Source organism: Myodes glareolus, chromosome 8 (assembly GCF_982192425.1).
Source record: "Myodes glareolus chromosome 8, mMyoGla1.1, whole genome shotgun sequence".
In the NCBI taxonomy this organism is placed as follows: domain Eukaryota; kingdom Metazoa; phylum Chordata; class Mammalia; order Rodentia; family Cricetidae; genus Myodes; species Myodes glareolus.
The window spans coordinates 54,115,406-54,130,412 of record NC_142033.1 but is presented as its reverse complement, the minus strand read 5'-3'; the positions used below and the strand labels follow the sequence as shown (position 1 = coordinate 54,130,412).

General features: G+C 48.2%; 1 protein-coding gene across 8 annotated transcripts in view; it reads right to left on the bottom strand.

Annotated features, from left to right (window-relative positions):
- Ccdc149 (coiled-coil domain containing 149) overlaps positions 1-15,007 on the bottom strand; it is an 89,714-nt gene that overhangs the window by 26,385 nt on the left and 48,322 nt on the right. For all 8 annotated transcript variants that reach the window (XM_048415067.3, XM_085691902.2, XM_085691900.2 and 5 more), the window contains 4 exons: positions 3,748-3,864; positions 2,541-2,713; positions 1,790-1,862; positions 392-476 (listed from right to left, as the gene is read on the bottom strand). In XM_048415067.3, the coding sequence (XP_048271024.1) occupies positions 392-476; positions 1,790-1,862; positions 2,541-2,713; positions 3,748-3,864 (448 nt within the window). The remainder of the gene's footprint in view (positions 1-391; positions 477-1,789; positions 1,863-2,540; positions 2,714-3,747; positions 3,865-15,007) is intronic.

Here is a 15,007-nt window from a genome sequence, read left to right as displayed (position 1 = left end):
GGGGGCTTTTCCATTCTGTCTGCAGAGGCCAGGAGCAATATGCTTAGAGGGGGCTGGGCACCTAGGGGGCTGTCGGGTGGTGATGGGAAGGAAAAGATTCTCAAGAGGATCCAGTCACTGGAGAAGCTCCAAGGTGATGGTCAAAGTGGGGTCTCCCACTACAAAAGCATGACCTGGGCATCCTGAAGATGAAGATTCTCAGGTCCCACCCCTAAGACTTAGCAAATCAGAAACCTGGGTGGGCATCATCTGGGTTAGAAAGACTCAGGCAATCCTGCTGCAAGTGGCAATCAGGTGCCCGTTTTCTGCCCCACAAACCCCGAGGTTTGGGTGGAACATGTATTCTAGATCTTTGCTCAGAAATTGATCCAACCTGGATATTAACTCCTACCTTGCTTCGCAGACAGGACCCCGGTCAGAGCACTACTGTTGGACTTGCCTTGACCCTTGGAGTTTTTCCGTCTCTCAAGAGCATTCTGCAACAGCAACGGAAAAACCAAAAGCTTTTGTCAGAAAAGGCAGCAATGGAAAAATACCTCGTTAAGGAGATACACCCCATGTACTTACAAGAACGTTGGCAGACTTGAAATGGAGCCTAAAACATAGACCTCTCCGCCCTTGGGCTTTTAAAAGACTCTGTATAGAGAGTCTGTTTGGTTTTTAAGTTACAGCGAAAGAGAAAGGCAGTAACCGTAGCCTTGTATTCAAAGGGATTTAATCCACATTCCTTAAATGGAATCTGAGGCAGGCTAACGTGTGGAGAGACTTGTTATGGAAATCATTTTAGAATAGACTTGAGATGAAGACGACATTTGCTTTCATGTACTAACGGTGGCACCAATGATGCTTGACTTGGAAAAAGATCACGGCCAATTCATGATGTCTGTCTTGGACATAGGATTAAGTATACAGGCTGTTATGGTCTTAGAATGGACTCTTGCCTTCACACTGATATATAGTAGTCAGACATGTTTGGAATATGAACAAGATCCATGGTATATGAAAGGATGCACATGGTTGTAAATATATATGCTAAAAAGCAGATACTTCCTTGCTTCATGTTTATATAGAGATCGATATAAATGAAAGTGTGACTCCCACCAAATGGAAAGCCATGGTGATCTCTGGGAACAAAGGCCAATGTCAACAACCAGGACAATGAGCCAGCTCTCCCGAGCATGCAGCTGGCTGTAAAACTCCACCCGTAGGAAGAGCCATCAATTTATTTTCAAAGCAGAGAGACCCAGGAGAGTTTTCCAATTATAACACTTACAACCAACACAGCAGAAATAGATATTATCAAACCAGTGGAGCTGGAATTAGACTAAATGACAGGGAGGTGAATTCAAACATCCTACCCTTGCAGTGTGCCTCGAATATTATTAGTGTTTGGGTTGTGATGTTATAGCTTTGTTTCTTCCACTGAAACCATCCTCTTGGGGGATAATTATGACACAAATAGCATCTGACAACTGTACATTTCATAGAGGAGGTGGAGAGGACCCCAAGTTCACAGAGTTGAGGCTCCCAGGTGGAAGCACATAGGTTTTGGAGGTCTCAGGATGCCCTGTCCAGACTATTGGCGTAGAAGCAGATACTGGGGTAAACTGGTGTTGGGAGTTCGCTGTTTTGTGATTGGTTACACTAGCTACCCCAGCAAGGGGTCTCACTGAGCTCCATTTGGGAGGCTAGAAAAGCGATGAAATGTCTTTGAAACATAAGAGACTCGAAATAGGATGGCACACGGATGCTGAGTGGAGAATCACAGACTTGGTCTTGATTGTGGTACCTTGTACTTGGCGATGTTTGACTTCAGAAGGCTGACCTCTTCATGGAGTTGCTTCAATCTCTCCTGGAGATATCTGAAAAAAAAAAAACCCAACCCACACATAACAAGGATGAGCATGGGGGAGAAATGAAGCCCACTGAACGATAAGGGCAAAACAGGGAGCCCAGATGTCATTTGCGTGTACCGACTTCCTTCTCCTCCTGGAGGGCAGAGGCCGGAAAATGTGACCTTTTATTCGAGGGATGTGATCAAGGTCAGACATGCCCAAATCACAGACACCCTACTTTAAAACAGCCCTCTCGGAGAGCCCCTCGGGGACAGCAACATTCTTTTTCACATAATTCTCATTAAGATGATTGCACCAGGGAGCAAACCAGGAAGAGAAGACGCCAGCCATAACACGAGTCAGACACATCCACACGCTGAAATGTGCCTGGGGGCAAAGACACAGCTAAGGGATTTTCTCAATTTATTTTCTTATTCTTTCCCCTCTCCTTGACAGCAATCACAAACAACTCTTCCTAGCTCTTCACCCTTGTGGCCCAATCAGAGAAGGTGTGGGAAGCGCGGGGGGTGGGGGGCTAGACAAGTGGGCGTCTCCCACTCCTTTTATAACCAGCACACGCCATTGCCAATATCTGGGGGCTGGAACTTGCTTCTTATTCCAAATGCGGCTGTCTCAACTGCAGGCAGGGCTTCAGGGCTGCTCCTCCCCACCCCAGACTGCCTCTCCTGGATGCTCAGCACTTGCCTGTTCTCCATGCACAGAGCATCCACATCAATGATCCGGTTCTCATGACCACCCAGGATATGGTTGAGCTCCTGGTTCAGCCGGTCCACTTTGTCCTGGTAGGAAGCCCGCTCTTCCTTAACATCCTGGAGTTCATCCACTGATGCCTGCAGGTCATGTTCCAAGGACTCGATCTGAAATCCAAGGAGTGTCACAGTGGTCTCAGCCATGGGCTTCCAAGTTAGGGGTGTGGCTTCCACTAGACTAGCTGACTTGGAGAGCTTAGGGGTACTGCTAGAGTAACCCACGTTGCAATGCACACTGGGTAAGGGCTTGGAGCTAGGGGATACCTTCCAACCAGACACTTAACATGTGTGGGATTGCTGAGCCTGATCTCTAATCCCTGCACACTGCCCCCATTCACAGATGTGGAAAGGACAGGCTGATACTAGAGTCCTACAAGGACAATGCAGTTCCAAGTCACTCAGCCTAGGTGTCCTGGGCCCAGTGAGCAAGAGAGGAAAAAAGGAAGACTCTGCCCCTGTGGCTGCTTCCCAAATAGGGCTCTGCACCCTCTGAAATCCTGCCCACAAAGCATCGCTCAGCATCTTAGTGGAAACTCCTAAGTTAAAGGCCAGTTTGTCACATTTCCTCCCCACTGTCTAAGCGGGTGGAGGACGGCAAGTTTCTTGATGTACACAGAACAATGGACAATCAGTGCTGGACATCCCTGGCTAGGGGTCAGACACTCAGTATGAACCTAGGAAGAACCGAGAAAGTCAAGACCTCTCGGCATCCCTGGCCTCCTCTTGGATTTGGATACAGGACCAAGTGTCCTACTTCCTGTTGTGAGGTCTACTTCCTGTTGTGAGGGGCCACAGGAGCATGTATGCCCTGCTTCCTGTTGTGAGGGGTCATGAGAGCATGTGTGCCCTGCTTCCTGTTGTGAGGGATCATAGGAGCATATGTGCCCTACTTCCTGTTGTGAGGGGCCATGGGAGCATATGTGCCCTACTTCCTGCTTTGAGGGGTGATGGGAGCATGTTTGCCCTGCTTCCTGTTGTGAGGGGTCATGGGAGCATGTGTGCCCTACTTCCTGTTGTGAGGGGCCATGGGAGCATATGTGCCCTACTTCCTGATTTGAGGGGTGATGGGAGCATGTGTGCCCTGCTTACTGTTGTGAGGCCACATGCAGGCATCCCCACCCAAACCAGAGCTCAACAGTCACCTGTTCCTTAGCTCGCTCCAGCTGCTCAACCAAATCCTCCCGCTCATGGGCTGCAAAATGCCTCATGCCAATTTCTTCATCTCCGAGCCTTTGTTTAGCAATTGTCATCCTCAACAGCTGCATTTTCCATGATTAGAAAAAAAAAGGCAAAGGAAGAGAGAAAGAATATGAATGAGTACATTCCCCCAAACCTCAAGGACCTATACAGAAATTTCTGGAAGAATAAAATTCTTGCAAGAACCACTGAAAGAAAGGACTTGCCAATACGATTAAGTTTTAAGAAAAAGAAAACTTCTGCTATAATTTGTGCTTGATGATACACCTGTGCACACATTCAGTGTAAGGCCAGGGCACCCAGGCTTGATCCTGGAAGGTGGGTGTGCTATGGGGCACTGCCACAATGAAGAAGAAAATCTTGAACCTCATTTAGACTTAGCCAAGATCCAAAACAACCCCCATAGGACTGGTTAGGATCTGCTGAGAGGGCAAGCGCCACATTGAGACACTAGGCGAGGCTCTCAAGAACTTGAAAAATGTTATTCAGTGTCCAGCAAGCTCACACCAGTGTGGTCTGTGAATGACCTCAGATGTGGACCAGCTTCTTGAGGAAAAGGTAAGTAGAGTGCTCTAGAGAACACAAGTCTTGTATGCACTGTGACCAAGTGCATTCTAAGAACTAATCTGTGAGAGAATACAAAAAGTGACCAAATACATAAAGTACCCAAATATGTGTGTTTGGCGATGTAGACATCCTGCATACTGCATCCCAGCTCCCAACCCCCAGGTAAAGTCACAGCAGGAATTATGGAAGAGGTCCCAGATTGAACCCATAGTCTCAGCGCATCCATGCCTGCCCATCACCATGTATTTATCCTAAAAAGATTCATAATGTAACGTCTTCTCCCTATGGATGGATGTGGATGGGCTTGCATAAGCATGAAGCCCTCGGAATATGTTGTCCCTATGATATAGGTATGACAGCCCAGTGAAGCTCCCTGTGAGCATGCTCTTTTCTTGTTCCTTCTTGGTTGTGTCTTAGGAGAACACTGACCAGTACAAGTGGTTAAACTCCAGCGTTTCCGAAGGATTAGGGTCAGGTGAGAGATAGAAAGTTAATTTAAGCCAAGGCAGAATTACCTAATTGAAAAGATGACAGCAACGGAGAGAAGTGGGAACTGCAGAGAGGCAGACAGGATGCAGTGGCCCTCTGCTGCTCCATTGACTCTCACAGTGTCTACTGGGCGCTGTGAGCCATGGCCTGGCACGGGGTAGAGGATACCCCGTTGACAATAAAACTACCTAGTACAACGTCTCTGTGAAGACCCTTTTCAAGACTCTGGATATGACTGTGATCCTGTGGCAATTGCTTCCTGTGATTTGTTTGTTTGTTTGTTTGTTTAGCTAACATGATATCTTCTGGGCTTCATCCATTATGAAGACAGAGTGGTATCCCACTGGGTACATGTACCAGATCTTCTTTATCCAGTCCACTGATGGACACTTAGGTTGATACCACACTATGGCTAGCATATTAATGAACATGGACACACAGGCATCTTTTTGATATGGTGATTTCATTCCCTTGAATACATACCCAGTACCGCAACTGCTAGAGGTTGGTGTGCATATATATAACATTTTGTTTATTTATAATTTGAAGGGCTATAGCATTTCCTCCCATGGCTGTACTAATCATCTACCCTTCCACTGGTACATTGTACTAATCTACCCTTCCTCTGGTACATTGTACTAATCTACCCTTCCACTGGGACACTGTACTAATCTACAATGGACCACAGAAGTGGTTGACTCAAGCAAAAGCTTGAATGTGAAACATCTTTCATGTCCCCTGGTCCTTGGCTCAGGACAGCAGGACTCTGCAAAGCACATCCCCAAAGACACACAGCAAAGCCAAGAAGCAGCGCTTGTCAAACCCCAGAGGCTGGGTCACAAGCACACAGGCTTTTGGCAGGAGGCTACAGGAGACTCGGGCTGTGTCTTAAAGACTCAAGCTTTTCCCTGACATGTAACATGATTGACAGCCTGAACTAGATGTAAAGAAACGTCACTTTCCAGTCACAGCTGGCCTCACTGCACATTTTATTTGGAGTCACACGATTATGTTTGTTAACGCCAATTAATTGTTACGCATGCCCAGTGAGAACAGAGTCATCTTCACACTGGATGCTGGTTAAATGTCAATCAACACGTTAGCTATCATTTGGTATCTAATGTGCAGATAATACTGCTCCCACACTGCAGGGATGAACTGGTTGAAACACATTTAAACGGAAGCTCGAGTTGGGTTGTTATTTGGGTCTGAAATTTAAATGCAGTCAGCAGAAGGTGCCTATTGCTGTGCCTACATAGAGCCCAGGGACATCAAGCCTGTCTTCTCCAAGGACAGCTCAAAGGCTGGGGTCATCTGCTTAGGGCTTCCTATGCTCACTCCCCAAGAATGAGCTTGAACTTCTCCAGGCCTCTATATATCCCTGCTGAGAGCACAACATGAAATTGGAGCGAGTGGAGCCATAGTCAGGGAACACCAGGTTAGGGGTCACATAGGTGACAAGGAATGAGGGATGCAGAAGAAAAGAATTCTAAAAATTGAATGATTTACCCTCACCCTTATGCTAAGAGAAACTGCATTTATGTATTCAATGCTCACAGACTGCATTTCCCCCAGAGTTGTAATGTTTGCGATCATCAATAATGCCACAGCTTGGAAGCATACATGCAACTGTTTGTCCTGGACTGTTTCTGTGATTTAAGGACCATTCAGGTCATCTGAGCTTGCCCCATGTTGATGACAGCCATGAAGGATGATGGCTGTCTTCTCTATGACACTAGTTTTGTACAGGAGCAGAGAAAGTGTGTGACTAACACCAGCTGCTTGTAGGATGGTCATCACCATCACCTTCATTGCTGTCATTGTCGTTATGATTGTTGCTGTCTTCACCACCATCACCACATCATCATCGTCATCATCATCGTCATCATCATCATCATCATCATCGTCAACATCATCATCATCATCATCAACATAATCATCGTCGTCGTCTTCATCATCATCATCATCGTCATCATCATCATCGTCGTCTTCATCATCATCATCATCATCATCATCATCATCATCATCATCATCATCATCATCTATTCAAGAGCTCCTAACAACCACCCAGGGAAATTTGCTGTCTTCAAATGGCTGAAGTTGAGCTCTAGACCCACGCTGATAAGGGAGCATGAGGGGGTGGCTGTCCTCCAGGGGAAGTGACAATAGGCACCGCTCCCCATGCTTGCTACCCTCAAACAGGGCATCACAACAATACAGCTAGTCTCCCAGTGCCAAGAGGGCTAGAGCTCTGTGAACACCCGCGCTGTCACCAAGGGACACCATCACTCACTGATTTAGAGAGAAATAAATGTTTATGAATGAATTATGGACATGAGTCTTGGCTGGTGCACAAGGCCCAGCTGCAGCTCAGATGTCGCTGAGGGACAGGGAACAAAACAATGTCGCAGGAAGGCTCCAGATTCTTTGCCAGCTGCCCAGGCCTCACCAGACCTAACCTATGTGAGGCCTTCCTAGTCCTTGAGTCAGAGGGGCTCAGTCCTTCTTTGACCTCTTTCCAGGTTCCTCCTGTCATGGTCTTCAACATTCTCTAACTTATTTTTTTTTTCCATCTGCTGGAATCCATTTTGTCCAATGGACACTGGGAGACAGCCAAGGTGAGAGCCACTATTCCATGCATGTTACCTGTGTTCAGATTCTCCTTCTGCTAATCCTATGTGCCCTGACAATGTCACCTAGCACTGCCAAGCCACATGTGATTTGTGAATTTAAAAAACAAAGATAAGCATAATCTTTAAGATATACTAGCATCTACACAAAGGAGTCTGTCAGCAGGGCATGGTGGCACAGGCCTTTAATTCCAGTACCCAGGAGGAAGAAGCAAGTGGATCTCTGAGTTAAGACGAGCCTGGTCTACAGAGTAAGTTCCAGGACAGCCAGAGCTACACAGAGAAACGCTGTCCCAAAAAACCAAAAAGAAAAAAAGTAACAAGATGGTGGGGTCTGTGCACCACTCTTGGGTCTCAAGAAACTTTCATCCACACACTAGTGTGTGTATCAGCTGATGGGCTCCCTACTTGGGATGAGAAAGCAATATCCTCAAGTCACTAACAGTGACTTTCTTCTGCACCAAGATGGGCTCAGAGCTCTTGCTAAGACTGGGAGGCCCACATGGCTCTCCTTACCTGCCCCAATGCCATTCTCAGCTACCTTGTGTCTGTGCTTCACCCATCCTGCCCACCTCCTGGTACCCTCCCAGCCACCAGGGACAGTACATCTTCTGCCCCTAGCACGGTTAGTGATACAACATCCCACAGTCACTCCTGCTGTCCTCGTCAACGCTCAGATTAGAGATTTCCCTAGACATTTCATCTCAGTTAAAGCTATTCCTTCCCAGGTCCCCTGTTTCCCAGTGCTTGCCTCTCTCCACATCTGCATGTGGCACCTGCCATCAGCTCCATGGTACCTCCCTGAAAACTGCAGTTCCCACAGCCCAGTGTCAGGCACCCCATGGGGATCTCCAAATGCTTCTCAGGTCACTGTCCCTCCCTCATGCTAAAGAAGATCCTGATATCCCCTCCTTAAAGAGAGGCAGGATCAGTCTGGGTCTTTGACCCCACCCCCACCTCCCCACCCCCGTGCACCGAATGGTGCTGTCCAAGGTGCTGAAACATGCTCAACTTGGGGAAGATCCACTTTGTATCCAGTAAGGTGAAGGCACAGACCAAGAAAGGCAAGGTCACTGACTTAAGCCGCAAGTCCTAGGAATGACTGAGGTGGGGTTGGTCCTGGCTGTCAAGGGCTTGTCCTCTGTTGTGGCACTGTTCTGTCCCACCCCTGCTCAGACAAAGCACATTACTTCTGCAGAGCATGCTCCGAGTTAGCATGTGTTAAGTGCCCAGTATAATCCTCAAACATACACTCTGCTCAATCCTACCTCAGGACACTTGTAAACCACACCCAGATATCTGTTCTCCTTCCTCCAGGGTCTCTGTGGCCTGGGCATGTGAGGGCAAAACTTCTGGGGTACCCCTACCGTTAGCCAGCTAGCCTCATGGTCTGTCTAGTGCCTGGTATGGCTGACATACCCAGACTGTGTGCTATCCAGTAGACCTTCAATCAATATGGCAGAGGTGCAATGGTGAAACTCCACTTCCCAGGATCTAGGAAAGGGACTTGTTTGTTTGTCCAATTATGGCTCTACCACAAATGAAGTCCCACAGAAGTACAGACTTATTGTTTTTTGTGGCATCCGCGGAACATATGTGTTAAATGAACTGAACCCATGGGCTACATGAGACCCTACCTCAAAACAAAATGTCCGCTATACTCCAAGAGAGAATGTCTCATTAGGTGCCCCCTCCTGGAGATTAGTCCAACAGAACCCTCCGTGAAGCCTCTAGACCAGCTTGCTTGTACACAGCTTTCCCAGCTCGGATCCAAGACCATGACAAACAACCACAGCTGAACACAACATGCTTTCCTTGCTTTTTAATAAGCAAAGTATACTTTAATTGGTCACCTGCTTGCTCACTGGCTTGTCTTTATTGGCTGATGGCTTGGACTTCACTGCTCCGCAGGATCCATCCAGCCACTCCCCACAACCGGCAGTCACAGAAGGGCTCTGTGGCTTTACGGGGCCAACACCAGATCAAAGACACGTACTCAGGGCTGCCAGTTGGCGAAACATAAAGCTTATTATTGAAGGCAAAGCCTGCATTTCTCCAGTGTCCCGGAGACGGCTAAAAAAAATACAAGTTTTCTTGCCTCTGCCCATGCTATGCTGGTTAGGGGTCTGCTTCCAGCCAAGAACTGTGATCCCTAACATGACGTGAAACAAAAGGCACACAGGAGCCACCACTGCTGTAACAGTGTCAGAGCCATCACTGATGTCACTGTCCCAGAGGGCCTGGGGGTAGCGGCTGGGGGTGCATCTTACAGGTGTTCCTTTAATAGGGTGCATGGCACACCAAGAGCTCCCAGAAGCCCTGCATAAAAATGATGCTCGCTGCTAGCAACACCTGGGTGGTGATGAGGGGGCTGAGCTTGGAGGTCTGGCTGCCATGCGGTAGATTTTTCACTGGGATCACGGTCTCTCCCAGGGCACACACTGAGGGCCCTGGAAATAGTGGGACCACAGGAGGGAAGTTTGTGGCTACTGGTGACACTGTAGTGAGGGAGGGGGCTCCCAGGCAACACTGGCCTGTGACACAGTAAAGGTCACAGTGCCCTCCCAGCCAGAGAACTCACTGCATGGTGACAAGGATGGAGCACACCTCCCCTCATTATAGTTCATCACCCTGCTCTCTCATCTCCTCACACTAGACACTGTCTGATGACTTTATGTGTTTTGTTCTCTGTCTGTCTCCCCAATCAGCGTTTAAGTTTCCTAGTGGGGAACTTTGTGTTTCTCAGCCTCTTATGCAACATTAGCTGCTGGAATACAGGAAGTCACCAGGTGTGAGTGGGTGGACACAGAAAGGAACCCGGCCACCACTGACAGGCATCTTACAGGTGAGGACACAGGAACCCCAGAGAATGACCAAATTTCTTCAGATCACTTACCCCCTGGCAGGCAGAGCAGGAACACACACTGGGGTCTGAGCATGCCCAACGATGGGGTCTCCTGGTTGTCTGTATTGCTCTTCGGCCAGATCTTGGCAAACCATCCCAAGACGATAGACATCAGTTTGGTGGTGTACTGGTTAGCTTTATGTCAATGTGATTCAAGCAATGGTCATGTGAAAGAAGGGAACTTCTACTGAGAAAATCCCTCCACAAGATCAGGCTATAGGCAGCCTCTAGAACATTTTCTTAATTAATGATTGATGGGGGAGGGCCCAGACTATGATGGGTGGTCCCACCCTTCTTCTGGTAGTCCTGGGTTCTATAAGAAAGGCTTAGCAACCCATGAGGAGCAAGTCAGTAAGCAGCACTCCTCCACAGCCTCTGCAGCAGCCCCTGACTCCAGGTTCCTGCCCTGTTTGCGTTCCTGTCCTAACTTCCTTCAGTGATGAACAGTAATATGGAAGTGTAAACCAGATAAGCCCTTTCCCCCCCTGCTTGCTTTGGTCATGGTGTCTCATGGCAGCAATGGTAACCCTGATTAAAACAGGTACCTGATGTTTGCTATGACATCAATTCTTATGCCAAGGAAGCTGGCTAAGTTCCAGAAGCTGGGCTGTCTCTGCCAGAGAGCTGGTGCCAGCTCCCCTCTTAAGACTCAGATAGTCTCTACAAGCTTGCTGTTGAAATTTTAGATCCATAGAGATCCCCTTCTTCTGCCACATGCCATCTCCTTACCCTTCTCTCTGTTCCAAGTCTAGAAGAAAAGGCAGGCAAAGACCAGGGGTGATGGGGCCATTCAGAGGAGGGTCGGTACAGAGGGGCGGCTCCTTCCCACATAACTAGCTCTGTCCTCTCACAGATGAACACAAGGGTCCTGCATCACACACCAGGATTTCCCCAAGGTGATGGGTGGTGCCTGGAGCCTTTCTTCCTGTGTTCTCATGGACCTTTAGACACTGAAATTTTTAATCCCAACACTGGGGAGGTAGAGACAGAGGGATCCCTGTGCCTTGCTTACTGGCAAGTTCCAAATTCAGTAAGCAACCCTGTCTCAAAATAATAAAAGGAAAGTAATTGAGGAAAACACCTGACATTAATCCCTAGCCTCCACATGCATGCACAAATATACAAACACACACACATGCACCTGCAAGCACCCACACATGTGTGAACACATCCACACCAAATCAAAACAAAGTAAACAAAAACAAAAACCCTGAAATTTTGAGGAAGGGGCAGCTTCTGGTGGGATTCCGTTGTCACCCTCTCATCTGGTTTGGGTTGGGAGTTTGTATTTCTCTGGGTGCATTTTTGCTCCTCGCCCCAATTCTTGGGGACCAGTCAGAGGAGGTCAGGCCGTGATGAGTTCCAGGCACCCTCACCCACATGTCACGAGATGCATGCCCCCCAGCTTATGCAAATACGAAGTTGTCATAGCTGCAAACCCTCCAGAAACCATTTGGAAATGCTTTATGAAGTGTAGGGTGCCAAAGCCCTAGCCGCACAAATAGAAAACTCAGTCTCTCTGACAATATCGAAGGCAGGCCATTTCCTGCCACCTCAGTGTTCACGTGTGCTTAATACCCACAGTCAGCCTTCCTCTGGCCTGATGGGTCACTGTTAAATGGCAGCACGGAGGTGCTCCCCACAGGCACAGGTGTTCAGCAGACACTGCCCTTGGCCCCTGTTCGGTCTCCAAGCAGCAAATATCTAGCCCTTAAGTATGCTGGGTGGAATGGGACTGGCCATGAGCAGGACTGGCATGGGCACCCTCTGGCCACAGCGTCTGTCCTCTGCCCGCGCACCTATCCTGCCTTCCACGGGCTCCCAGCGGAGCTGCTATTGGTCCCTTGTTGGGACTTTTGTTTTCCTGGAACTTTTACTTCTGTTTCCGAGTTCCCCACACCATGCATTGCTGTGCGCCCCTCTCTCCTTCTCTTTTAGTTCAACTCCTTTGTCCCACTCTCTTGTGGCTAGTCTTGGTTTCAAGATCCTCCTGCCTCTGACTGATAAGGGCTGGATTTACCCATGAGCCACCGTGGCAGTCCCTTTGCTCTTCTTTTGACTCGCTTTATCCCTCACAGCACTTCTCACTCAGTCAATGCAGCCACTACCCCCACCCCCACTGCGTGGGAGATTTCCTAAGAAGGGCTCCGTGGAGGGAACCAAGGGTCCTAGGCTGGAGTCTGGGGCAAGCACTCATCTTCTGAGCATCTCCCCTACCCCGGGATACAGGGCCACACAAGCGTCCGGGAAGCAGAGCCAAACACCCTGAGAACACGCAGGACTGACACCTGAAGCTGGCAAAGGCAACATGTAATCCATGATCTGACTAGAATGGGAGCGGATGGAAAGTGGAGTCAAGGAGAAGGCCCCAGAGCACGTAACAGGTGTAAAGATCCCATGACAAGGCAGCAAGGCAGACAGGCTGAAGCCTGCATGAAGGTTTCAGTCCGATCGTGGCGGGAAAAACTGGCGGTGGACCAACCATGGATGTCTGGCACACAATGACAAGGACGTGGCCAGCATCTGGATGATGAAGGAAGAGTGGGAGCTACCCACGGTGTAGCGGATCAAAACAACAAAAATAAACAACCATCAGAACCCCACATGACCACAACACCACACACACACACATACGCACACACACACACACACACACACACACACAGATCTCAAAGGCTTAACCAGTTCTTTATCACACAGCCCCAGCTATCTCTGAACAGGGCCTTCAGTGTCAGGAAGTCTAGTACCACTGTGGAATCAGCAATCTTACCAAGGCCTGGAGGTGGACTGAGAGAAGGGTGGCCATGGGCCTGAAAATAACTTCAGGGACCCGGCTAGCCTCGAAAGTGCAGACACAAAGAACAGAACGGTGAGTGGGGCTTGGGCCATGTCCGTATCTTTGGAGAGGAGGAACCAGATATGAGCAGGGGTCTGGTGAACCAGATAACAGCCTGCAGGTACTGTTCAGCAGACAGATTGCTCTACAGGCCAGGAAGGAGTCAGTAAATCCAAAATCTTGAATACAAGTTGACACGTGTGCAGATCACAGCATTCAGATGATGGCTAGGGGGAATGAGCCCAGGGCTGGGCTCAGACATGGACACACACACACACACACACACACACACACAGAAAGGGGAAAAGGCAAAAGATCAAGACAGAACCAATTGGTGAAGCAGAAACATAATTAGGAAAGTTAAAATCAGGAGTAGCTCAGAACAACAAAAGGAAAACAGGGAAATAATATACTACACTAAAGACACATGGATCACAAACAGTCACACTTTCAAACTGCTTCAGCAGGTTTATGGTGTCTCCAAAATCCACTTTGTATTTTATGACCATAAAGAAAACAACTGCACATTTTATTAGAAAGGTCACCCTCTGGTGTGACTGATGGAGGAAGAAACTTCCAGAGTTGACCTTTGATCTCTGACCTATGTGATGCATTCACCACAAGGGAGCCTGCCGAGTTTCTGGGCATTCTTTCTCACTCCTATTTTACAACTAGGAATAACAGAACCTAATTTTTCAAATTTATGTTAAATACAGAGGTCTGCTTATCTCTCTCTCTCTCTCTCTCTCTCTCTATCTATCTATCTATCTATCTTACAGTAGTTAAATGGAAAAGAGTTAGCTGATCTCAGCAGAGGCAGGTGGATCTCTGTGAGGTCAAGGTTAGCATAACCTATGTATGAATTCCAGGTAAATCAGAACTACATAGTGAAATCCTATCTCAAAAATAGATAAATGAAGACTTAGTTCATTCAAAATTATTTTTATTTCTCTATTTAATTCATTGAATATGCACTATATGTCCTAGAGCTGTGAGCTGAAATAAAATGTCTGTGTGCACTACTCTCAGAACAGAAGGGGGCACTGGGTATCCCCACCCGCCATGCTCCGTGTCTTCCTTTGACGTGGGATCTCTCCATGACCCTGGGGATCTAGTTTTCTTCACTAGGCTGGAAGCCATCAAGCCCAGGGAACTTGTTGTCCCTGCCTCAACCTAGAGCTAGACTTACAGACACATTCAGGACACCTGGTTCGTTAAGCAAATGCCAAAATCTAAACTCTAGCTCCCAGACACAGGCAACAAGCGCTCTTAACTGCTGAGGGTTTCCCCAAGCCCATCTTCCATTACGGGAGCAAACCACCAATAGCTGGGTACGTTAGAAAGTAAAGAAGCTTTCTCAGTGCACATCTTCAGAGGACTTCTAGTGAGGGCCTCATGGCTATAGCACAGTAAGGTGGACACAGAAGATGTCGGCTGGAGAGGGGGAAGGGAGGCAGCAGAGAAGGGTCAGCCACTCCTACGAAACTGTATCTTGTAGATGACTACAAACCCGACTTTCCCCAGTACACAGGTGGTAAGTAAGTAGGCTCCTGGTGTGGGCACGCTTGACCCGACCTACCAGACCCTACTTCTTAAAGGTCCTCGCTCCTCTTGGAACCGTGACTGGGGACTGTGGCAGGCAGTCCTGACCGACAGCTTGACATGACTTAAATCACCATAGAAACAAACAACTGACACAGCGGTGAGGAATCTCCTAGGCTAGTTTATGTGAAGAGGGAAGATCACCCTAAACGTAGGCTACGGATGCCTGTGGGCTG